This window comes from Prionailurus bengalensis, chromosome B2 (genome assembly GCF_016509475.1).
Source record: "Prionailurus bengalensis isolate Pbe53 chromosome B2, Fcat_Pben_1.1_paternal_pri, whole genome shotgun sequence".
Lineage (NCBI taxonomy): Eukaryota > Metazoa > Chordata > Mammalia > Carnivora > Felidae > Prionailurus > Prionailurus bengalensis.
The window spans coordinates 4,075,731-4,102,110 of NC_057349.1; the positions used below are offsets into that span (position 1 = coordinate 4,075,731).

Sequence of the window (26,380 nt, forward strand, 5' to 3'; positions counted from 1 at the left end):
GGAAAACGTAAATTTCATACAGGTGGACATTACAATCTGAGTCAAGGAAATATTTCAACCTGTAGTCAAGTTTCCAAAAATTCATTATAGACGTTTGCAATGTTGAATTTTTTTTCCCACACAACAACATGAGGCTCTTTCTTCGCAGTCAAATTTGTGGAACGGAAGGGCGAGCAGCGCTCGGGAACCTTAAAATGAAGTTAAAAGTTAATCGCAAAACCAAAGGCTGGATTCTCTGGCTTGGATAATGATTGTTAGTCACATTTCACATGATAGTTGAATTCGGAAGTTGCTACTCATTTATCGCGGGGTCCAGAGTCCAGAGTCTTTCGAAACTGACTCAGGGAAAAGTCTGTTGCACAGAAAGTTGAAATTTACATCCCCCCTTCCTGCATCATGAACTTTGAGCATCCATGCTTAAATCCCCCAAGTGCAAAGGGACAAACAAATCCGCTTTCCTTTTCTCTTCTTATCTTTTAAGAATACCATACAAGTTGCCTAAAAGAAGGGTGAGAAGACACATAATAAATGCTAGGTAAACAGGAGCTCTGAATCTCCGAGGCTGGGCTCCTTCTGAATTCTTGAGCTCAAGGATGCGCTCTGCCGGCTCCCACTCTTCCAAGGTGCGAGCGGGTGGTTTACTCCCCCACCCAGGACAGTTCAAATAGATACAAAGAGCCAAGCTCCAAATCAGAAGGAGATCTCTGGGGCCATAAACCAAGAAGGAACTCAAAGTCAAGGCGATGAGTAGGATCTGAAGCAAGGAGGCTCCCAAGCACAGGTTTAATTTTCCACGGCTGGAGACGGGCTGGAACGCTGTCATGGGAAAAGGGGTCTGCTGTGTAGGCACCGAGCATGCGGGGAGCTGGAAACGAACCATCTGCAGGAAGCTGGGGGTGACCCCTTCGCCTCCTCTTTGAGCTGAGGACGAGGAACTACAGACAAGTGAGGAGGTTTTTAGCCACGTAGGGGTATTGTCGAAAACGAGCCAAGCAAAAGAAACTGAAAGGCGATGACCTTGACTGTGCCCTTGTGGCTCTTCCCAATCCACGTTGCTTATTGTCCAAAGTGAGTTATGGAATAGTCCACACTGCATGGCAGCAGGTATACAAACTTAAGTCGCAGACAAAGCATTGCTTTATATAGTTTAGGAACCCACCTATGGGTAGTTAAAATAAAACAGTATGGAGAAACTTCACTGAATTTATGTGAAATGGTTTTGTTATTATGAGGTGTCAAAAGAGAAAGGACAAGGAAAACCAACAGGGAAGGTCAAGCTGATCTGTAACATTATAATTCACATATTTCAAAGTAAAAATTAACAAAAATTCACAGGGAAAAAAACACAAGGGAGAAAAAAAAAGATTCCACTTTTTGTATAAATCTCGTTGGATGAATCTCGTTAATGATTAGCAATTCGAGTCCCAGGGTAGGAAAGAAGCCTCAGCCTTCTGCTGGGAGTGAAGGGAGACAGCACTAAGGAGTAGCCAGTTCTGTCTAAGTCATCCCTCGGACACTAAGTTGGTAAGTCACTTGTCCTACTGATTCATATGAAACTCTAAGGGTCCTTTCTGTGTAAAGACTGACCATTTTTATATGCTCCCAGAGTCCCAGGTTTTCTCATATTGATTTAAAAATAAGGTGAGGGAAGATGTAGAAACCCCTACTTTCTTTCTTTTTTTTAACGTTTATTTATTTTTTTATTTTATTTTATTTTTTTAAGGATTTAATTTTTTAATTTTTTTTCAACGTTTATTTATTATTGGGACAGAGAGAGACAGAGCATGAACGGGGGAGGGGCAGAGGGAGAGGGAGACACAGAATCGGAAACAGGCTCCAGGCTCTGAGCCATCAGCCCAGAGCCTGACGCGGGGCTCGAACTCCCGGACCGTGAGATCGTGACCTGGCTGAAGTCGGACGCTTAACCGACTGCACCACCCAGGCACCCCACGTTTATTTATTTTTAAGAGACAGAGCATGAGTGGGGGAGGAACAGAGAGAGAGGGAGACACAGAATCTGTAGCAGGCTCCAGGCTCTGAGCCATCAGCACAGAGCCCGATGCGGGGCTCGAACCCATGGACTGTGAGATCATGACCTGAGTCGAAGTCAGATGCAAAACCCTGTCTTAACAAGGCAGAGGGAAGCGAGGTACAAGCAGGGAGCTGAAGTCTTGTGCCTGATCGTCCATAAACGTGCATAAAATGTCAACTGTGGATGGCATTTTCAAGAAACAGGGACTCTAGTGAGGGGTGTAGAAGCTGAATTTGGGGGGTTAAATTCAGGGGCCTGTGAAACAAGTATCAGCTCTTTTATTTACCAACTGGGTGTCCTGGACGAAGAGTGTCAAAATCTCCACCTAGGGTTGATGTAAGCTGGTCGGTACAGTAGTTAGGAGCAGAGGCTGGCATGATTTCCATTATACCAACAGCTGGCAGGACACAAGGAACAGATGGAGGGTAGCGTCCAAGAAATATTTCAGATAAGAAGCGACGGGCCACCACCTCTCCATCCCTTACACGAAGATTCGCTGCAACCAAGACATCTGTACTGGGCTTTTCTCTTGGACGGATTCATAGCGGCAACAGGCTATTCCTGGCATGCTGAAGGACCCCAGCCTCTTGTAATCAGGTTCATCCCTTTGGTTTCCCTCCCGGACCAAAGAGGGTCCAGGGCTTTGACACAAGATAAGGCTGGGGGCGGCTCTTGTCCAAGGCAGCATCTAGAAGAATGCCGAGCTGAGTCATGACTCACGACGTGATGAAAATGTAACCAAACCAAGATGGCTGAGGAGAGAAGAGGAATTGCGGAGATGGGGGTGATGGAAGGGCACTAGGGTCAACAGCAGTTGGTAGGTGGGGCTGAGGGCAGGTGAAAGATAATCAGAGAGAGTCCTCAAGGCAGGAACATAGGAGCTGCAACTTTTTGATGGCACTTGTGACCTCACAGACGTTAGCGGGACACCCATGGCTTGAAACCTAAAGGTCTGCAGGAAGTTGACCTTCAGTGTGATTCCTTGGGAGCACTGCCTGGAAGCAGAAACATCTCAGGATGCCATATACAGTCTCTGACCCAGGCGACCAGCACAGTGTTCTGGACCAATACTGGAAAATCAAGGTAGCTGTTTGTAAAAAATTACATATATATGTGTGTATATATATATATATATATATATATATATATGATCATAGATATGGTCATATCATAGACATGGGATTGGGCACCGAGGTTTCCAGAGCAAGGCATGTCTGGCTGTCTAGAATAGAGATAATAGAGAACTTAAAGTACCTGAGATGACTTTACCCAGGTTATTATTTAAGCGTCTGCTTCCAAGAAAGCTGATACCCTGAGAACACTGTTAATAAATACTGAGATAGTATTCCCGTTTATGAGTCTTGAAAGTGACTTGAAAATGGACAAAAAGATCTTCTGTGGAATAGAAAAGTTTCACTGGGGATGCCATCCTGGAGACATCGACTCAGCGCTGGAGAGTTCAAGAACTCCATCCTGCCATGATGGAAAGGTCCCAGACACACACCTTTAAGAATAGGTCAAGTTGGGGGCGCCTGGGTGGCGCAGTCGATTAAGCGTCCGACTTCAGCCAGGTCACGATCTCGCGGTCCATGAGTTCGAGCCCCGCGTCGGGCTCTGGGCTGATGGCTCGGAGCCTGGAGCCTGTTTCCAATTCTGTGTCTCCCTCTCTCTCTCTGCCCCCTTCCCTGTTCATGCTCTGTCTCTCTCTGTCCCAAAAATAAATAAAAAAAAAAAAAAAACAAAGAATAGGTCAAGTTGTGGGAAACCAGGAATGTGGCACGCCATAGTGCTTTCATCCACTGGAATGTGGCCTCAAACCCAGGGGACAGGATGTTGCTCTCCGTCCTCAGGGCCAGCTGTGAGGCAGTCCAGGCCTAAAAGCAAAGAGTAAAATAGCCTTAAGTTCGAGATCACTCTATAATCACTACATGCTGTTGCTTGTCTGTGGAATGATTATGGCACCATGTGCAAAGTTTGGCCAGCTAGGATGTCACGGACAAATTTCAGTGCCTGAGACTCAAGCTCACGGTTCTCCTGGTGTCCCTGAAAATGGCGTAGCATACAGTTGAAAGAAGCCACGAAAAGGAGACGGCAAGACATTAAGTCCAGGTGGTTTGAAGAACACGGTCCAGGTAGGCAACAAACTGATTGTTCATAAAGCAAAAGGATGCTCAGTATATCACACGGATCAGACAGCATCAGTCCTGAAGAAGCCAACAAGCCACACACAAGGATACTTGGTTCGTAGAATTGGGCCAGCAGCCACGGGCCAGTGGAAACAAATAACACTTGGAATTTAATCCTGGGACTTGTGTAGGATGGAATCCCTCTTTATTCTTTTCTGTGAGAACCACCACGTCTGTGGGAAGTGGGAGGGCCTAATGAATCTCCTGACATACTCATGTTTGTAGAGGAGTTTGGTCCGAGTGCCTTGTGCTGGGACGTAAGGTAAGAATGAACATGGATCCCAGGCACCAGATTCCACATCTGTTCGTTCAGCAGGGGAACGGGGCCTTTGTTCCTGGGGGGCGGGAGGGGGTGGTGCAGGGGAGACTTCCCTATAACCGGCTCTCTGGAATTCCTGAAACAGGGTGTCAAATGATATAAATCCTTCTAGGAAAAATTTTAAATGCTGAGGGCAAAATAAAAAATGTGGGTTCATAGTAAATGGTTGCACCAAGTGCAGAGGCCCAAGGGGAAGATGGGTGACGGGTTTCCTTACCCTGGTGGTGCGCTGGTATTTCCCAACTGGCTTTCCAGGGTGGGAAAAACACATATGCAAACACACATGGGTATATTATAAATTTTATTGGGGCACCTAGGTGGCTCAGTTGGTTAAGCATCCAACTCTTGATTTTGGCTCAAGTTATGATCTCATGGTTTGTGGGATCGAGCCCCATGTTGGGCTCTGTGCTGACAGCATGGAGGCTGCTTGGGATTCTCTCTCTCCCTCCTTCTGCCCCTCCCTCACTCACACTCACTCACTCTCTCTCAAAATAAATAAATAAACTAATTTTTTTTAATTTTACCGATAGAATCTGAGGCACACGGTTTACGAATAATAATATACAATACTGTTATTATAAGTTCTGTATAGTCAGTTGATTATCATGTAGTACTGTCCTTTGTCTCCAGGTTTATTGAGGTGTAGTAAACAAATAGACATTTTGTGTATCTAAAGTGTAAAACTTTCATGTATTTTTGCTAAACGCTGTGTTGGTAGCAACCTATGGCTGAAATTCAACCACAGTTTGACAAATGAAATTGAATTTCAATCTGCCAATTCTTCCCAATATATTTGTTGTCATTAAATGTCATACCTGATCTACTGTTGAATTACTTCTCTCTCATACAGATTATATTCACCAGACCGAAACCATTTTCAGCTTGCACACTCTGAATCACAACAGTCCAAAAATTTTTATTATTATTTAGCTTTTTATATAGTTGCAGGGATCGGAACTGTTTGATTCTACGTTACCATCTGCAAAATGCATACATTTTCCAAATTAACTTCATGTTACTAAAATTTACAATACCACGTGAGAGTTAACATAAAATTTCTGACACTAATATCTTTATACATTTTTTTAAAGGGAGAATTCCATACATCGCCATACCTCCTTCTCTTCCCCCTTTATTTATTTTTTATTTTTTATTTTTTTGAGAGAGAGAGAGAAAGTGCTAGGCAGGGAGAAGGGCAGAGGGAGAGAGCGAGAGAGAATCCCAAGCAGGCTCTGTGCTGTCAGCGCAGGGCTCAACATGGAGCTTGGACTCAGGAACCGGGAGATCATGACCTGAGCCAAAGTCAAGAGTTGGACGCTTACCCGACTGAGGCACCCCCTCATGTCTAACATAATATTATTTAACAAATTTCTTAAGTCCAGGAAATCAACAAATCAAGCCCAAATTTGTACCATTCGTCTTTTTTGTTTTTTCATGTGAATACTCCAGTTGTGGCCAGTTTCAAGCCACCAACATGACATCACTGAATTCAGAGTTAGGAAGAAATATGCAACACCACGTCTTTATATAGTATTCCCGCCATCTAGATGCGGGAGACATACCCAAGAGTAAAACTCAGTGACATAATTACGAAGTCATAGGCTGCAAATATTTACCTTCTTAAACTATATTTTCTTTCATTCCAAATTTATATAATTTAATTGCCAATAATGGCTGTTTTCAACAACCAGCTTGCAAAATTCCTAGAAATGTAGCAGTCTGCTTTTGCCGACCCATGTGACCTGACTCCAATACCCCACGGTCTTACCCCGTACCCTCCTCTCTGACAGAGCCATCTTGTGTTCTCTGGTTTTCCTATCTCAATTCAGGTTCTGCCTTCATCTATTTACATAATTTTTCCCTATATAGCTTAACATTTCTGATGATGCCTGTTTGGTTGTCATGTTGTTTTTTTGTGCGTGTTTGTTTGTTTGTTTTGTTTTGTTTAGGACTTCCATGTAAAGTGCTTCTACAAAAAGCCAACCACCCTCCCATCCAGAAATTATTGTATTTCTTGGTGAGACAACTGTCAGATGTCGCATGGCCCTCACCAAAGAGTCTAAGGAAGGGGAAACTAAGAACATGATCCAACATCAAAAGTTGAGAGGGCTCAGAGTCTTAAGCTTTCATCTGTGGCTGCTAAAATGAGTATATTCAAACATGTGGGCATTGTTTCTGATCTCAGACCCAACTGCTAAGGAATCACATTTTGATCATCCAATTTTACTTCCATTTTCCCTGCCAGATTATAGACATGGTTTTAGTTTTTCATGCTATGGGTCAGTTAAAACCAACCTCACAATCCCAACTACCTGTTAATTAAACAACAGGATATTTATAACTTGAAGCCAAGCAGATCCTGCTTATAATAGAAACATTGTGCATCTGAGGCGGTCGTGGGTCCAAATTGTAGGGACCCCAAACAACTATTAGTGCCTAGATCCCCATGTTAGTTATTTCCAGAACTTCGCAGACACATTATCATCTGTGGCCATAAATAATATGGGATTAAAATCGTATCATCACATGCAAATATGGTCCCCAAGTATTAGTGACATACATACAGGAACCCTCATGGGGGGTCAAATGGGGAAGCAGTTTGGGAATCATGGGGGCACTAGAAAGCAGGTTTTCGGGTGCAGAAGATTCCAGAGGAGCACAGTTCTGAAGTGACCCACATCTGTGGTGGCTCTGACAACGATGACAGTAGACTATGTGACAACCACTCGTTGAGTGCCAGACCTGCGCAGTCTATTGAACCCTTGTGATCTTTGATGAAGGTGCTGCCGCTGTGGTGGTGGTGGGTATTCTTACAACAGATAAGAAACGGAAACACACAAATCTGCTCCTGGTGACACTTGGCATGTTAGGTAAATCATGAGCCTGGATTTGAACTTGGAAATGCCCAGATCCAAAGCCAGCACTCTTACCCTGGCACACAGGGACCATTCTAGATCCTAATAATAAACAGTTCCTCCTGTTAGGCATGGTGCACCGGTTGTAGGAGGCCTGGAGGGAATAATGATCCTTCCAGGACCCCACCCACATGAAATGGCCTAGCTTTAAATTGTTTGGTGACCACTGTTTATGTGTATCAGAGGAGTCTCTCTTGGCTGACACCTGTGGATTGCATATTGCCCCGATAGGTGAAAAACATCTGGGGAAAGAACACGATGGCCACCATGACAGAATTGAGTCCCACAGCAGGGAAGACTAAACACTCCCAAGATACACGAGTGGATGAGAGTCTCGTTCCCAAGAAAGGTAAACTCAACCTTGACTCCTTGGGTTTAGGATTGGTAGTGGATTTTTTAATGTGCACTGTCATAAGACAAACAAATGAATTCATATAAGTTGTTGAATTCTTTTTAAAAATCAGGTAATATTAATGTGTGCTTTTCAAATATATGAAGGAAATAAATATCACTGTTCGAAAAAATCTTGCATTTCTGAGGATTATCTTTTAATCTTTGTCCATGTGGATTTACAGTTTTTGATAGTTGCTGCCAAATTTGTATACACCCACTATTGTGTATTCTTCTTGTCGCTGCATGGAATATTGTAAACATAATTGTATTGCTTAATTAGGTATAGTAAGAAACCTTTTAATTTGACCACACATACTTTTCCATATTGCTTTCTAATACTCACAACTATTCTTAAGGATGCGTATTAGTGTTTCAGGATGTCCAATAGATAGAGCATTATTTACCTGAAAAATCCTCTTGCGGTTGGAAATTTAAGTTAGAGTTTTGTTTTGCTACTAAGCTATCTTTACATATATTATACATATGCAAACATTCTTTAACATAGCACTTGTCCGAAGTTGGAATTATTATTTCTTCAGTGTATATTCCTAAGAAATGAAAATTTTGATGCAAAGGCCATAAATATTTCCTTTCCACTGGCCACCATAGAGACCTTAGTATTCAATCTGAACTAAAGTGAAGCCACATGGAGGATTTTGAGTGGAAGAGGGGGTGATCTAATTTGTGGCATGACTACAACAGTTCATTTGCTATATTGTAAATAGATTAGAGGGGCACCTGGGTGGCTCAGGTTGAGCGTCCAACTTTGGCTCAGGTCATGATCTCGTGGTTCATGAGTTCAAGCCCCGTGTCAGGCTCTGTGCTGACAGCTCAGAGCCTGGAGCCTGCTTTGGATTCGGTGTCTCCCTCTCTCTCTGCCCCTCCCCCAGTTGTGCTCTCTCTCTCTCTCTCAACTAAATTAACATTTAAAAAAATATATAAAATAGATTGGAAGCAGGAAGTCAAGTTAAAGGCTATTGCAAATATCCAAGCAAGAGGTGTTGGTAGCCAGAATCCTCTGGAAACAGCTCTAAACCAAGAGACAGCAATGGCTCTGGTGAGAAGTGGTTGGATTCTGTACACATTTTCCATGCAAAGACAATAGTATGTTCCAGACAGACTGGATCTAAGGTGCAAAAGAAAGAAATCAAGTGTCTGGAAGGATAGAAGTTCCATCATCTGAGTTGGGAAAGAATGTGGGTGGACCAAGCTTGGGAGGGAGAGCTCAGGCATTCAGTTTGATAGATTCAGAATCTATTAAGTTTGATTTTTTGATTAGCTTATCAATTGATTTTTAGTGGAACAAAAAATGACACATCTTAAAATCAATGGCAGCTTTAATTTGACAAAACGCACTGCTACAGTATTATACCTTGACTTTATTTTGATTTAAAATATGAGATATTGTTCCAACTTTATTTTTCCATATATCTAACCAGCTAGCTCAGGATCACATGTATAATTTAGCTTTCCTCCATGAATTTCCGTAATGTCCTTTACTCACTGTATGATTTTTTTGGATGTTTTTCTATTGTTCCTTAGATTTTCTCTTTTTATTGGTGTCTTATTTTAGCCTTGTAACAAATTTCAATGCTGTGTAATGCAAACATCTTTCAATGTGTGCCCTCTCCTCCAAAAAACCTTTCATGTAGTCTGTTAATATATATAACGCATCTTTATTATTTGATGCCAACCGTATTTATTTTCTATCCCTGCAAACATATTACCACAAACTTAATGGCCTAAAATGACACACATTTACGATGTCACAACTTCTGTGGGTCAGGGGTTAAGACATGCCTTGGTTTAGTTGGTTCTTCTCTACATCTCACAAGGCTGCAATTGAGCAGTTGCCCAGGTTGTGTTCTCATCTGGAGGCTAGACTGGGGAAGATCCCACTTCCAACATCATTCAGGTTGTTGGGAGAATTCATCCCCTTACAACCGTACAGCTGAAGGTCCTGGTTTGGGCAGGATTTTGGCTAGAGGCCACTCTCTTGTCCTAGAGGCAGCCCATAGTTCCTTACCGTGTGGGCTTCTCCAACTCTCTGCGTCCTTTATCAAGCCCACGAGTAAAGTATCCAGCTTCAGTTTGGAGTCTTATAATGAAAATCATGAGAGTGCATCCCTTCACTTGCTGGCTAGAAGCAGCTCATAGGTCTTGCCCCCATTCGAGTGGAGGGGATTAGACACATTTGTGAACTCATGAGGTGGGAATCATTGGAGTCACCCCAGGCTCTGTTTGTCACATCATGTTAAAAAACAAATCTCCTGGACTCTGATTAGAGTAGTATCGAATTCTTCCATATATAACCTTCAAGTTTCAAAAGTCGATGATTTCATAGTGTCAGTGCTCTTTTCCAGCGGTTAAATACTATGCCTATAAGATATTTATTAATTTGCACACACTCACACATACATACAAACTCACACACTCTCATGTAGCTAAGGGTAATCCTTGAAAATATTTCACAGCCAGCATGACACTGGCACCAATCTATTAGAGTGGATATGGCTGGAATGATTCATCCATTATGGACATAGGACAGAAAAAATCTTTAAGGACACATGTAGTAGCTTGTAGGAAATACTTATTAGCAAGCAAGCATCAGGCTTAGCCTTTTAAACACATCCTCTACTTAATCTTTCAGCAACCTAACGAGACCGATGTTCAACCCACTCATTTGTGAGCCATTAGTCTCTTGGTTTGCTGATACTGTTTTTCAGTAGCCTTTGGTCTCTAAGATCCCAGGCCATGTGGAGAAATCAGAGAACACAAGAACTCACAAATTATTAGTTGACTTGATTGACATAAGAAGTCACCACCCAGCTTTGAATGAGGAAGGAAAACTTTCACAAGAATATTGTATTTGAGCTTCTCACTCTAATTTGGGTATGTTTTACAGTTTTTTTTCCAAATTCTGCCTCCCCCACCCCATTCACTAAATGAGAAAACAGTATGTCCTTGTGGGGGAAGACTCTTTTGTTATCTCAAGGTACCTCCTTCCTTGAAGTTTTGAGGACTTCTTGAAGACACACAGGGACCTCTTATCCCACACCATGTAAACCCCACAGATGAGTGCACTTGACTTACAGCAAAGGTATTCTCATGGGGTTATCTAGGACAAAGTAAAAGCCATCATATACTTGCCCAACAATGGTTAACAGCATAGACACCTGACACATAGCGGGTCTCTCTGTATCTATGTCCTTCTCATCCATCAAATGAGGATAGCCGTGGTAGCGGCTTCAGAGGATTTAGTGAATTAATTCTCAGTCATTATGTTCAATGACCTATTGGAGCCATCTGACGCACCTGCTGACACCCTCCTCCCTGAAGCCCTTTTCCCCTGGGCTTTCAGGACACCACACTCTCCTAGTTTTCTTCCCAAACCTACTCATCATCCCTTTTCAGTTTCCTTTGCTGGTCTCTCCCCATTCATTTGGCCTTTCTAAACACTGGAACCCCCAGGGTCAGTCCTTGGTTCTCTTCTCTCTGTGTTCTCACTTCCCAAATATCATGGCTTCAGGTATCATGTGTAGATTATTAACTCCCAGTCTTATACCTCAACTCCTACCTCTCTTCTAAACTCTAGAGTTGTGTATCCAACAACATTCTCAACACTCAGAGTGCCTAAAAGGGAGCTCTGTTGGTCCAACAATAAGTTGTTGATCCCCACACTCCCCAAACCCCTGCTCTGGCCACACAACTCCCTTCCTCAGCGAACCTCAACTCTACTCTTCTAGTTCCTAGACAAGAACCTCTCTGGTGCCCCTCCCCCACTGGTCTGTAAAACCTAAAGCTTGATTTAGTGTGCCTTTCCCCCACCCCGTGGGTCCATTTGGGATCTGATTACATTTTCCTGCTTCTGCTGCTCCCACCACAATCCAATGCTCCTCACTTCTCTTCTGCATTATTGCAATAGCCTCTTCCCAGCAACAGCCATCTTCCCCAGAAATACAAAAACAGCCTTGAATGCTGTGCTCATTTCTCTTTCTGCTATTTTTTTTCGCTGTATTTTTTCATAGTTTGTAGTTGTCAATTTCTCTAATGAGAAAATCTTTCTAGGGGCTTGATTTTAAACTTTAAAGGAAAGCTTGTCCTCAATGACTGGACACATGCGGAGAACAATCATCTACCCTAACGAACAATTCCCTCAGAGTTTAAAAAATTACATTTTCTATATATAATGTGTAATATAGGACATACAATATAAATTATGTAATTTAATTAAATTTAGTTGATTAAATTATGTGACTTAAATAGGTACATATACATATACTTCCTTATATGTATATAAAATGTATATTTTGCCACATAGGTATTTACTTCCGAGTAATTTCATCAACTATAGAATACAATAACCCAAGAACGCGAGAGACAAAACCATAGGAAGGATAGATGCCTCAGAGCAAGTCAGTCTCTACACAGTCATGGTATGAAAACAACCTTCAGTTCAACTCAGTGATTGCCTCCTTTTGTATCTTTCCTAAAGCCAATAGCAAAGCCATTTAACTCATTAGGTGATGGTCTGTGGTACCTTCCTGTGGTATAACTTGCGAGAAGCAAATGATGGCTTAATAAGGAAAGCACTAATGTCATGTTATGATATTTCCAGTTCTAAGCTTCCGCTCCACTCGCTATGGAATAGCCTTTATCACACACTTCTGCAATTTTATACTGATGGCACAGTATGCTGCCATCAACATCAGCATGGTGGCCATGGTCAACGGCACAAACCATCAGTCCCAGTTTAATGGCTCCACCGAGAGTCTGCCTCTTGACGCACTTGGTGGCTCAGATGATGCGCCAAACAGTCTTCCAGCAGAGGTAAGCAATACGAGATTTAAGCTGTGTTCTTGTTTTTGCTGTTTGTTTAGAGCTTATATGTTAAAAAGTTTTATTTGTGGGGGGGGGCACCCGGGTGGCTCAGTCAGTTAAGCGTCCGATTCCTGAGATTTTGGCTCAGGTCATGATCTCACAGTTCGTGAGTTCGAGCTCTGCATTGGGCCCCACGTTGACAACACAGAGGCTGTTTGGGATTCTCTCTCTCTCTCCCTCTCTCTCTGCCCCACCCCTGCTCGTGCTTTCTCTCTCTCTCAAAATACATTAACACTTAAGAGAAGTTTTACTTGGCAAAATAGTGATTTGAAAGCAAGTGAGAGATATAAAGAGGTGTCTTCAGTTATGTAAGAACCTTCCTGTAAATGGCTTACTACAGCATTCTCTGTTTCTTCAAGGCCCCTGTGTATGACTGGAGCCCTCAAATCCAAGGCATCATTTTTGGTTCTGTCAACTATGGCATGATGCTGACAACGGCTCCCAGCGGGTACCTGGCTGGAAGAATAGGAACAAAGCGTGTGGTTGGCGTTTCTTTGGTTGTATCCTCCCTTCTCATTATCTTCACCCCGCTGGCGGCTGACCTGGGGCTAGCCTTCCTCATTGCAACTCGAATAGTCCAGGGCCTGGCCCAGGTATCCAGACAGTTTGCAAATATGAAATGGATATGAATTTCTACACGGCACCACATACCAACAGCTCTAACTGTTTTGAATTCAGGGCTCGATATTTGGGGGCCAGCACGCGCTTTGGGAGAGATGGGGTCCTCCACGTGAACGAAGCCGCCTCTGCACCCTCGCTCTATCAGGTAGAAACACATAACCGAAATGAGTCCACTCAATCCAACATTCTCACTCTGGGGTACGTGAGAATTTCTCTGTTGAATGTGTTTTTCTTTTTTCCTCAATGGCGACCAAATATTTATAAATTAAGGAGATGGATCCTTCGTGCCATGACTTTCAGTTTTTTTTTTTTAATTTTTTAAATGTTTATTTTTCGGGGAGAGAGAGAGAGAGAGAGAGAGAGAGAGAGAGAGAGACAAAGTGCGAGTGGGGGAGGGGCAGAGAGGGAGGGAGACACAGAATCCAAAGCAGGCTCCAGGCTCCGAGCTGTCGACACAGAGCCCGACGCGAGGCTAGAGCTCACGAACCTTGAGATCGTGACCTGAGCCGAAGTCGGACGCTCAATCGACTGAACCACTCAGGTGCCCCGCTCTCTGTCATTTTTTCCCAAGTTGTCATTTATAACACGGCTTTGCTTATAATGACTTTTCCTATGTGTAAAAAATATATTCTTGCATATTTAAATTGATCATCCTTTTCTTTTATGGCTTCTGGATTTTGAGTCATAGATGGACAAGTTACAAAAGCATCCATCCACGTTTTTCCTTGAACTTGCCTGATTTAGTTTTCATACCTAAATTTCTAATACACTGGGAGTCTATATTGGTATTCTATGTATGAGGTACAGATCTAACTTAACCTTCTTTGGCAGAGTTCTTAGTTGTTCTGAGAACTGCTTTCTGATCATGATTTGCCTGGACAGTGTATCTGGAATGAATATTCTAAAAATATTGGGGAAGAATGAAAAACAGAAAGAATAGGGCTAACAACCAGGAGATTGATGAAGCAGTTTCTCGATAAGAAAACTGGGGTAACTCCCCAGCTAACTTACGGATCACAAGGGAGTCAGGGACTCTTCAAGCCCAGAAAACAAGACACACATACACACACACACCCTGACTGATCTCACCCCGCTCTGGACCGTCTAGAGCCCTTTACAACCCTGGAGAAGTATTTTCTGTCACCAGAGCTCATATCCACTGATAGGGGAATAGTCCACTAATTTGGACTATGAGGAAACTCACATCCGTCATCACAGCTGACTAATGGGGCTTCTCAAGCATTGAGATTGACCCCCTCCCCCCACAAAACCTCAACCATTTTAAAGAAAACAAGAGCACAAAAGAGAGAGACCAAACTCAAAAACTGTGAGAACAAATCCACATGAAGAAGAAATTAAAAGAAACTTTTACATGATTAACCAATACCACGGGAGAGATCTAAGGGACTACGTATCACAACATTTATTTAAAAAGAAAAAACCGTCAGAACGGCGAGCATCCAAAAGACAAGAAATAATAAGGGTTGGTGAGGATGTGGAGAAAAGAGAATCTCTGCGTCCTATTTGTAGGAATGTAAATTGGTGCAGCGACCGTGGAAAACAGGATAGAGGTTCCTCAAAAAGCTAAAAATAAAAGTACCATACCACCCAATAACTGCACATCTGAGTATTTACCTGAGAGAAATGAAAACGCCAATGCGAAAGACATATGCACTCCTGGGTTTACTGCAGCATCGTTTACAATAGCCACGATATGAAAGCAGCCCGGATGTCCACCAATAGATGGATGGATGAAGAAGATATGGTGTGTAGACACAATAGAATGTTATTTGGTCACCAAAAAGAACGAAATCTTGCCATTTGCGACAACATGAATGAACCCAAAAAGGCTGTTTGGCTAAGTCATGTAAGTCAGACAGAGAAAGACAATTATCGTGCAGTCTCACTTAAACGTGGCATCTAAAAGAACCACCAAATAACAATAACAACAGGAAAGAGAAACAGACTCATAAATATAGAGAACCAACCAGTGGTTTCCAGAGGTTGGGTGGGGGTGGGAGATAGGCCAAACAGGGGAGGGAGATTAAGAGATACAAACTTCCAGGTATAAAATAAATAAGTCAAGGGAATGAAAAGTACGGCGTAGGGAACATACTCGATAATGTTGTAATAATTTAGTATGGGGATAGATGGTAACTATGCTTACTGTGGCATTTCGTAATGTAATTGTCAAATCACTATGCTGTAGACCTGAAACTAATATCAACCATGCTTCAATTAAAAATTTTTAAAAAGTAATTAAAAAAACCAGACTGCTATAAAAATAGTCGGTAATGAAAAGTATAATCGCTAATATTTTTAACTGCAATGAGTGGTCTGGATACCTAAATGAAGGGAGATGGCCTTCCATGGAAAGCATGGAAGAAAAGTTTAAAATCTTGGAAGGAAGACAGTGACCTTGTAGAAGTAGCTGCTCCCTCCCTCTCGTTTCCTGCTCTGTAGGCATAGTGCTCCTGGAACAGGTCAACTGACTAGGAGAATCTTGGGAATCTAGAAGACTGCAAGTTCCAGAGGCTTCCTTGTTTTGGGTGTTAGGGACCATCTCAGTGGCCCCAAGAAGGTAGTCTCTACTGGCCTCTAGAAACCTTTTCTGCTTCAGAAGAGCACAGATCCAATGGCTGTCTAAGGGGCCAACAGGAAGCCATTGGAGGAACCCATCAGTAGGTGGGATGGGCTAAGCCTACCCACCTGCCTCAGTAGGTCTTACAGAAATGGCCATTTCTGGTGATTCTAGGACTTCTCAACAGGCTGCACTGGTAAGCTACTGCTCACCCCGTGAGGTTGAAGGAAGACTTCCCACAAAGACACCTAACGGTGGAAGGGCCCAGTACTGCCAGCCTCTGGGGCAAAACATACTAGGTCTTTCTCTCCAAGGAACCACAAAGGCACGTCTAGAGGCAGGAAACTTTGTAGCCACTTAAGGGAGGAAGGCTGAGCAGACAAAACAGAACTGGTATCTCATATTTGGGGCAGGCCTCATAGGTAATAGAAATACACACACACACACACACACACACACACACACACAATCTGAAGATGATGGTTTATCATACGGCAGTGAAAATAGAAAAAAAACCAAAACCCTGCGATTTTCAGACAGTCACACGGGTAGTGTTAGAAACACAAATGCAGAACAAATAAAGCGTGTCTGTTAGGGAGGAAATTGCCTTGATGCAATGTCAGCCCCAAGTACACCCCCTGGCAAGCTGTCCCAGAGGTCATGGGGCACACAGGCTCACAGGCCAAATCAGGCACCGTAATTGTACAGTTAGACTACTTCGAAGCACAGAGTGAGATGTAAGGTGGGAAATCGGGTAACTGAACACGTTTAAGGTAAAGCGGGTGGAAGGATCACCCTACCTGGGTCACGCCTGCTGAATGTTCGAACACCCTGTCTCTGTCTGTCTGCTGCATTATCCTGCCCGTTGATGGTGTGGATGGGAGAACCAGAGCTGGGCTTCAGGTGAGGGAGCCCACGGAGGGGCGGCACCCTGGGCCAGTGACACACACTTGCTCTATGCGAGAGACACAGGGCCGGGGGGCCTCCACTTAGCCGCTAAAGAACCTGTTACTGCCAGGGGTGTTACTTCCGTCTGCAGGCAGAGTGGTCTGGGGGCCAGAATGGGAATTCCCAGCGGATGGCTGAATGAGGCCCCCACTGTCACAAGTCACCACCACTGGGCTGGTAAACAGGCTTTTTCTAGGAAGGAAAAAAAAAAAGCGGATTCAAAATATTTATCAATTTCTGTGCTCTAAATACTACCATCACGGCTGATTTAAAGACAGCAACTTCAAGTCACTGAATGCCGAGTTGGGAAGAGATGTGCACACTTTTCTCTGGTTCCCGCACACCTCCGATTGGATATGCCCGCGAACAGCTAGAGTCTTGTGTTTATAATTATTGCCTACCTAGTATTATGTGTCTGCTGTTCTTTCCACCTTTTTCTATCTACATTCCAAGACAAACATATCATTCTTAGCGAATTACTTATCGTTAATGAACACGGCTTATGTATCCTGTCTCTCTCTCGAAAACAAATAAACCTTAAAAAATAAGAAAAATTACATTAAAAACTAAATAAATAGATAATAAATAAAAGGAACAAACAAATAAATAAAACTCACGCATCTGTAATTTGGCAAGTTGGTGTTAATCTGGAAAATAAAAACACATAATAGCCTAGTTTTGGAAAAGTTGTTGGAAGGAAGGGTGCCCTACTATGTATGAGAATGCTCTGTGAAGCCAGGGAAATTAAAAGTGTTATTGGCACCGTAACAGACAAATCTAGCTTTCTGCCTGCATGTGGCTTAAATGCCTTTACCAAGAGGTAAGTGTGTGTGTAGATACATATTATATATGTTTGCAGGGAGGAAAGCTATGCAACGATATATCACATAACAGGTAATGGTTAATATTAGAGACAAGAGTGGGAACGGATGGGGGCGGCACGTCGCGGACTCTGCTTCGCGATAATTTACTTTCTCAATAAGCATATGACTTGTGTAATTAAAAATTAAAATAACACGGGAGGAAGAAGCATGGCTGTTGTCTGCAATGCTATTAGGGAACTCCCAGAAAAATGGGCCCTCAGGAGAACTAAGTGATAAATCTGAAGTTCACGTACTCTGATACGCTAGTCTGGTTATGGTTGGTGACACCACGTTAACATATCATCCGTCATTCTGTCGGTGTCTATCCAGTGGTGGTCCACAGCCCCACAGGTTACTCTGTCTCTTTGCAGGAATGATGCTGGGAACCTTCACCATCATCCTCCTGGGTGGCATCATCAGCCAAACCCTCGGGTGGCCTTTTGTCTTCTATATCTTTGGTAAGCAGCTCTCTCCCCATTCCAGGGTTTCATATTCAGGGCGAGTGTCCAAGGATCAGTCTGCGATGCTATCGATCTGCCATAAAGCATCATTAGCACGCAGTGGTTGGGCGTGCGCTTCCCCCCCCCCCCCCGCCTCCCCCTGCCCCTCGTTCCGGCTGCAGGTGACAGGCTTGCAGAGCAGTGGTTTGGGACAGATGAAAGAAAGACGCGCAGAGAGCAAGCCACCGCTGTGGGTTTTCTCTCCCATCGAGTGCATCAGGACAGGGGCCTGGGTTGGGTGCAAGCTTCCAAAAGGAGAGAAAATGCTAAACACCAACAAGGCGAAGGCGAGGAGGGACCACAACCTGGAGGTCTAGGCAGGGCGCAAGAAGAGGGAACTCAGCAGAAACAGAACTGAGGAGACAAATCTAAAAGCCGGGAGAGTGTGAGGCAGGAAAGAGCACCCAATAAAGGCAACGACATACAGAGGAAACCCGGTTATTTGCGGGGCACGTGTGTGAAGACATCATCTGAGCCCGTGGTGGGGAAAATCACTGGAAAAGATCAAAGAACAGAATCGAGGACTTCCAAAGAATCGGAGACAGAGTCTGTTTCCACAAGACAGACTGAAAACACTGACAATTCAGAGGCAGTTGGGCAGAATGCCCACCGCCTTCTTTCTCCAGCGGCTCCAGAGGAAGCGCTGGGGGGCCCTTTGACAAATGACGATGCAAGACCTAAAAGGATCGAACTCTTTCTCTGCAAGCTAACTGTAGTGCAGACAAAAGCTCAAAAATCTGGTAGAGGAAGACAAAGACACTCAGCACCCACCTCGGTGTCATCCACGATGTCTGGTTCCCAGAGTAGATTACCAGGCGTGGCAACATAAAAGCAGGAAAACACAACCTGTAAGAAGAAGAGTAAAAAGATCAATCAAGACGGACGCAGAACTGGCACCGATGTTAGAATAATGGGTGAAGGGTTGCCAAAGTCAATGAAAACTACACGCTCACAGACCCAAGAACAATGGATCTCAAGCACAGGCAACATGAAGAAAACGACACCAAGTTATAGGTAACCGGATGGCTGAAAGCCAGTGATAAAGATGAAAATTTTATTTATTTATTTATTAAAAAAAAATTTTTTTTTCAACGTTTATTTATTTTTGGGACAGAGAGACAGAGCATGAACGGGGGAGGGGCAGAGAGAGAGGGAGACACAGAATCGGAAACAGGCTCCAGGCTCTGAGCCATCAGCCCAGAGCCTGACGCGGGGCTCGAACTCACGGACCGCGAGATCGTGACCTGGCTGAAGTCGGACGCTTAACCCACTGCGCCACCCAGGCGCCCCAAGATGAAAATTTTAAAAGCAGTGAAAGCTAAATACATATCACACACAGAACAACAGAGACAGTGAAGAGGGTAGCCTTCCTGTCGGAAGCAACGCAAGGAGGAAGGCAGTGAAATAAAAGTTTTCACGTCCTGCAAGGAAAACAAACAAAGAAACAAACTGTCAACATAGAATTCTGGGGGGGGGAATGTCAAAAACAGACAAAATAAGGACATTTTTAGCCACACCAAAGTTGAGACACTAAGAAATTTAAATTAAAAATAGCAGTACCATTTTCAATAGCACGGGCAAGTACGTAACATAGGAATAAATCCGACAAAAGGTGGGAAAGACCGATGCCCTGAAAACCGTTCTCATGAAAATAAAAGGATTCTAGAAGAGCCAAATAATTTTGCAAATGAGTTACAAAGTTGGAGGACTCACACTGCCCGATGTTAAGACACAGAAGATTACACCATCGGGACACGGCAGTGTTGGCATATTGGCAGAAAATAAATCAGCGGAGCACAGTCCCAAACAGACTCACACATAAAAGGTAAGTTGATTTTTGACAAAGATGCAAAGGGAATCCAATGGAGAAAGGAATAGGCTTTTCAACAAGATGTCGCTCAAAAACTGGGTACTTTGGTCCAGTCTTATACCCTACACAAAAACAAACTCAAAATAAATCCTGGACCTAATTTTAAAATCTGAAGTTATTATCCTTCCAGAAGAAAGCCTATGAGAAAATCCTTGCTCTCTAGTTAGGCAAAGATTTCTTAGACGTGACACCAAAGGCTTGATCCGTAAAATTACAAACTGATAGGCTGGATTACATCAGAGTAAAAACTTGTCTTTACGAGCCGTTATTAGGATAATAAAGACAGGGAAAAAATACTTGCAAAACACGTATGTAATAAAGACTTTTATGCAGAATGTGTAAATAATTCTCAACACTCAATTATAAGAAAACAGAACAAAAAATGGTTTAGCAGTAACAAAGACGCTTCAGAGAGGGAAAGCAAACACATGGAAAGGTGCTCAACATCTTTCATCACGAGGGGAATGCAATTAAGAATGAGAGAACCTCTGAACACCTGTTACAATGGCTCACTGTGACACAGTTAAGAAATGTGGATGTGGTCTCTGTCCCCAGGTTCCGACCCAGAGCTCCTAAAACCCCTGTAATTGCCTGAGTGTTATGAACATCTTTTGTCCTAACGAGACAGCTCTTGGTGGACCCGAGACAGCTTCACGATGAGGGCTGGGCACCAGAAAGAACAAACCCCGATTAGAAGCTTGGAAGCTTCAGCCTCCATCCTCCAGGAGGGAAGGAGGCTGCAGGATGAGTTAATAATCTATTATGCCTACGTGATGTCACCTCCCTAAAGATCCCTGAACCGTGGGATCTCCCAGATGGGTGAACACCTCCATGTGCTGGGAGGGTGGCGTATCCCAGCTCCACAGGGGCTCCTGTGCTCAGAACGCCTTCCAGACCTTGCCCTGTGTACCTGTTTGTCTGGCTGTTCATCTGCAGCCTGTACAATATCCTTTGTAACAAACTGGCAGACGTAAGTAAATGCTTCCTTGACTTTGGTGAGATGTTCCAGCCAATTATCAAAACCGAGAGGGGGTTGTAGGAACCCCCACTTTGCAGTCAAGTCAGAAGCGTGCGTAACCCGGGGACCCACTGCTTGTGACTGGCATCCGAAGTGGGGGGCAGCCTTGTGGGACTGAGCCCTCCCTCTGCAGTGTCTGTGCCAACTACCAGTAGTTAGCGTCAAAGCTGAGCCAAGCTGGCATCCGTGGAGAACTTGGAGGGTTGCTTAATGCGAAAACCTACACGTTTGCCGTCAAAAGCGTGGAAAGGGACAGCTTTCCTTTGGTAATATTAAAAAGGTTGGGAAAACCAAGTCCAGGGTCTGTGATTTCCATACATATGAATAATCAAGAGATGCAAAAAAAAAAAAAAAAAAAAAAAAGAGGGTTCGAGAAAGTTGTGATATTCGTGCGCGCTTTTTTTTTTTTTTTTTTGAGACTTGCAAAGGGGATATTATGAGCAAGGGCTTGTCCCAGGACTTGCGCTCGAAAATGTGCCAACATAAAAGAAATTTCCACAGAAAGCAGAAACCGGCATGGTAACCAATTTTATCCTCTGCTTACAGGAGGCATTGGCTGCGTCTACTGCCTTCTCTGGTTTGTTCTGGTGTATGATGACCCCGCCTCTCACCCATGGATAAGCGTCACAGAAAAGGAGTATATCGTATCTTCCTTGGCCCAACAGGCACACGTAAGGGCTGCGACCATCTGCAGAGAGCTCGCGTCGGCCTCTGCATTTCGAGGGGGTAACGAAGCTCACGCGTGGGCCCGGCCCAGATCTTACCGTCCTAACCAGTACGCTTGTTTCCAGGTCAGCCCTCATAAGCAGCCTCTTCCGTTCAAGGCCATGCTCAGGTCTCTACCCCTGCATGCCATTTGTCTGTGCAGTTTCAGCCATCAGTGGCTGATCACCATACTGATTGTATACATGCCAACTTACATCAGCTCGGTGTTCAACATTAATATCAGAGACGTGAGTGCCTTTCCCTCTGGGCCTTTCTCCAGCGCGCATGACTCACCAATCACTTCGTCTTCACAAATCGTTCCATCCAGGAAAGTTTATCCTCTACTACCTACCACGAAATGATCTAATATTTAACACTCACGCTGGTAGCTTCTCTAAGGACATGACTGAAAAGGCTCCTGATGTTGTTAAGAAAGTAGGATTTCAGGGGCGCCTGAGTGGCTTTGTCGGTTGAGCATCTGACTTCAGCTCAGGTCATGATCTTGCCGTTGGTGGGTTCAGGCCCCCCCTCGGGCTCTGTGCTGATGGCTCGGAGCCTGGAGCCTGCTTCGGATTCTGTGTCTCCCTCTCTCTCTGCCCCTCACCCTGGCCATGCTCTCTCTCTCTCTTAAAAATAAAATAAGCATTAAAAAAAAAAAAAAAGAAATGAGAAAGAAAGAATGGTCTTAGGGGCGCCTGGGTGTCTTAGTCGGTTGAGCATCTGACTTCAGCTCAGGTCATGATCTTACAGTTGGGTGAGTTCGAGCCCCGCATCTGGCTGTCTGCTGTCAGCCTGTCAGCACGGAGCCCAGAACCTGCTTTGGATCCTCTGTCTCTCTCTCTCTCTCTCTCTCTCTCTCTCTGCTCCTCCCCCACTCTCAGGGTTGTCTTTGGGGTTGTCAGTATGATTATCAGTGGTTTCTCAAAAAAAGGTGTGGGCTCACCACCCCTATTATGATGATTTACTCATGTCTTTTCCCCCTCAGAATGGGTTCCTGTCTGCCTTTCCTTTTATCATTTCCTGGGTCACTGGTATCCTGGGAGGCCAACTGGCAGATTTCCTCCTGACCAAGAATTTTAGGCTCGTTACCGTGAGGAAAATTGCCACATTTCTTGGTAAGAACAGGGCTTGAGGGTCAGATGATTCACAAAGCATACAAATACAACAGCCAAAGGTGTATCTCATTGTTTAATTTGTCTGTTCCTCGTTCCCTAGGAAATTTCCCCTCCTCAGTGCTCCTCGTGGCTCTGCCCTACCTCACCCCTGACTACGTCACCACAATGACCTTCCTCATAGTCTCATGTGGGTTAACCCCCTTCTGTCAGTCAGGAATCTATATCAACACCTTAGACATTGCTCCGAGGTAGGATGGTCATCTCCACTCTTATATTTCACCTATTCTGAAAAAGACTTAGCCCGAAGCTTTCTGGGAGCCCCAAACTTTGGGACATAATAAATCACAGGCAAGGACCACAGCTGGACCTGTGGCCATTTTTTTCAGGGATGTGGGGAGAGGGGGGGTTATTGACTTGTCTCAGTGCCTCTCACTGAACGTACACAGTGCAAGTCCTTTCTGATGTAATTACATGAGTAAGGCTGAAGGATACCGTGAAGCATCTCTGGATCTAGCCTGGAACATTCCTGTCACCCACAGGCATTCCAGTTTTCTCATGGGAGTCTCAAGGGAATTCGGATACACAGCAACTATCCTGGCACCCACCATCAGCGGGTTTCTCCTCAGTCAGGTAGAGTGTTCGGGTCAAGGACTCTGAAAATGCTCTGCCAAATCCATTTGTAAAGTTAGTAGTGTCCCTAAAGCATGTGCTTGCGTCGTAGAAAATAAAAGCAAACCGTGGGTAACTTTGTCATGAGGTCAACCTGGCAGAGAAAAATGCAGAACAATTCCTCTCGTGACCTCAGTCTTTCCTTGTTCTGAAGCCAAAGAAGTGATGATCCCCTGGCAACATTCAGTCTTTGAAACTGAAATCACACAGCCGTACCGATGTCATGAGATGGTAAATTCCATGCCCCGATGCAACTTGCCACGTCTTTGGCAACGCGGTGAAATTTTCATTTGCATAACCATCCCAAAGCACAGACAGTAGAAGCAGATGTGCTGACGTGTCTCGTACACGCAGGCGTGATTGTAGGTATTTCATACGCAGTAATCTCATTTAATTGTTGATGCCCATGCCCGTTATGAGAATGGTATATTGTGATCCTCGCTTTCTGATGATAAAGCTGAAAATCTGATAGAACAAGTCTTTCCACTGAGAGGATGCAGAGTCAGAATTCTTCCTTCTTAGACCCGTCTAGCTCCAGAGCCTGCAGTGTTTCCCCCACACCACAGCAACGCAAGAAGAAAACACTCTTAGCGTACTTGGCGTGTCATGATTTGCACACAAGAGAAAACGCATGGCACTTCGGTAAATAGTGACAAACGCAGTTCTGTAGGTTAACTGTAAAGGTCCCCAAATCCCATTTATTAGGAATATTCTAAATGTACTCTGAAATTCTTTCTTTCCAACCATCAAGCCTCTTGCAGGAAATGAACGTCTACGTGGAGAGCCACTAGCAAATATGGTCTTCTAAACTATAAATATGGGCTCGTAGCAAAAAAAGGATGAAGGAGGAAACTTTACTGGAGGTTTTGTGTCCTCAGGATCCCGAATTTGGATGGAGAAATGTCTTTCTGTTGTTGTTTGCCATTAACCTATCAGGATTGATCTTCTACCTTATATTTGGAGATGCAGTTGTCCAAGACTGGGCTAAGGACAGGAAACTCACTCGTTTATGAAGGTAAAAGATAGTGGTTTCATCTATGCATTTAACTAGAGGAACACTATTGAAATTTTTAATTCGACGTCCTTTTTCTTCCTTAGTTATCTCACCTCGGTAGGATGGAAAGTCACTGGGCACCTCTCTTCACAAAGGAGAAGCCTTTGGTGATGAGAAGACCAGGGGAGAGAACCTTGTTTGCTGCCATTCTTTTCACATCTGAGATCGGTTCTTTATGTTGCTAAGATTTCCTCCGGGGGAAAATACCCAATGAATGAAAATTCAAATAAAGTGATAGCCATGAACAAAGTTGTCATCTTCATGGAATTCCCGGTGGATTTAGAAGAACTGTTGTATCAGAGCTAACTGGCCAGACTCACAGTTTCTGGATCTCAAAACAGGAATCGGTGTTTTGAGACTCTGAGTCTGAGGACATAACCTCACTAGGACAATAGTTTTTCCTATTTGTAAAAGGGAGTATTAATTTGTATCTGTTAGATCGGATATGGTCCGCACACCGCTGCCTTTGTGTGTTCCACTCTTCGCCCTGCTTAGGCCCCGGCCAGCTGACCTGTTTTGTACCCACACTCCCGAGTCCACTGGCCTCTGCTGGATTTTCAATGCAGGCTGAAGAGTGAGGACAGGGAGTATCTCTGTCTCTACGGTTCCCTCTGTGGGGTCTGCCGGTGGCTGATGCTTCCTCTACTGTTCAGATCACCTGACTGGCAGGACTTCCACACATTCTGGTGGCTTCTCTCTTCTCCTGTGCCTTCAGGCCTTTTTTTTTTTTTTTTTTGGCCTTCACTCCATTCCCAATCCTGTGTAAACTGTCTCTTTTTTTTTTTTTCAACGTTTTATTTATTATTTTTTTTGGGACAGAGAGAGACAGAGCATGAACGGGGGAGGGGCAGAGAGAGAGGGAGACACAGAATCGGAAACAGGCTCCAGGCTCCGAGCCATCAGCCCAGAGCCTGACGCGGGGCTCGAACTCACGGACCGCGAGATCGTGACCTGGCTGAAGTCAGACGCTTAACCGACTGCGCCACCCAGGCGCCCCTTAAACTGTCTCTTTTAACACCGTCTTCAAATTACCTACCTGGTGTGGGTCTGCCATGTTTTCCTTCCGGGAACCAACCAATTCGGTGGTTCCATCATATAGAAAGTTCACAACATGAAATGGATCAACGTGTTTGTAAAATGGTAATTTATAGGTATCAGTGGGTTAGAGCATGTGCAGAGGGGCCAGGGCCATTTTCTCAGTTGCTCCCCGTGGTGATCTTCACTGTGTAGACAGTATGGCCAGCAAGTCGTTTCATACAGAGGTGATGTGGTGGTCACAGTTCTGATTGAAAAGCCACGGCAAGAAGATAGAGGTCAAATCCGAATAAATCCAAAAACAATTACTGAGATCTTGCTCCAGTCTCGAATCTAGGTCCTTGAGATCAGAGAGTCACGATTCTCCAGTCCAGTGTGGAGGACAGCCATAATGGCTGCCAGGGCATGGTCTTAGGCACATGGCAGAGGTACATACCGTCCGTCAGGGGAGACTACGTGAATGGTTACGATCCCATGTGGAAAAGCATGGTGGGGGAGGAGGGAATTCCTTCTGCAAGGAATTCCTGAGCTAAATAGGGAGTTTTATGGTAAGATTCCCCACATTGGAGCCCCACCTGTACAAAAGCATGGGAACAAGAAACAGGATGGATTCTGGGGTGCCTGGGTGACCCAGTCAGTGGAGGGCCCGACGACTGATTTTGGCTCTGGGCATGA

The 26,380-nt window shown here is 44.2% G+C and overlaps 2 protein-coding genes across 4 annotated transcripts in view; one reads left to right on the plus strand and one right to left on the minus strand.

Annotated features, from left to right (window-relative positions):
* LOC122490296 (histone H2B type 1-A) overlaps nucleotides 1–26,380 on the minus strand; it is a 348,434-nt gene that overhangs the window by 202,214 nt on the left and 119,840 nt on the right. The gene's annotated exons all lie outside the window — the stretch shown is intronic.
* Nucleotides 1,413–24,915, plus strand: SLC17A3 (solute carrier family 17 member 3). Of its 3 annotated transcripts, XM_043592864.1 has the most exons (13): nucleotides 1,413–1,524; nucleotides 7,684–7,801; nucleotides 12,464–12,675; nucleotides 13,086–13,319; nucleotides 13,405–13,492; nucleotides 18,111–18,197; nucleotides 21,674–21,792; nucleotides 21,919–22,080; nucleotides 22,818–22,947; nucleotides 23,048–23,195; nucleotides 23,487–23,577; nucleotides 24,495–24,631; nucleotides 24,715–24,915. In XM_043592864.1, exons 2-12 carry the CDS (start codon nucleotides 7,711–7,713, stop codon nucleotides 24,627–24,629), a joined length of 1,497 nt encoding a protein of 498 aa, XP_043448799.1. In that variant the 5' UTR covers nucleotides 1,413–1,524; nucleotides 7,684–7,710; the 3' UTR covers nucleotides 24,630–24,631; nucleotides 24,715–24,915. The 3 variants fall into 3 exon arrangements, with proteins under 3 accessions (XP_043448799.1, XP_043448801.1, XP_043448802.1); XM_043592866.1 differs by lacking the exon at nucleotides 21,919–22,080; XM_043592867.1 differs by lacking the exon at nucleotides 13,086–13,319.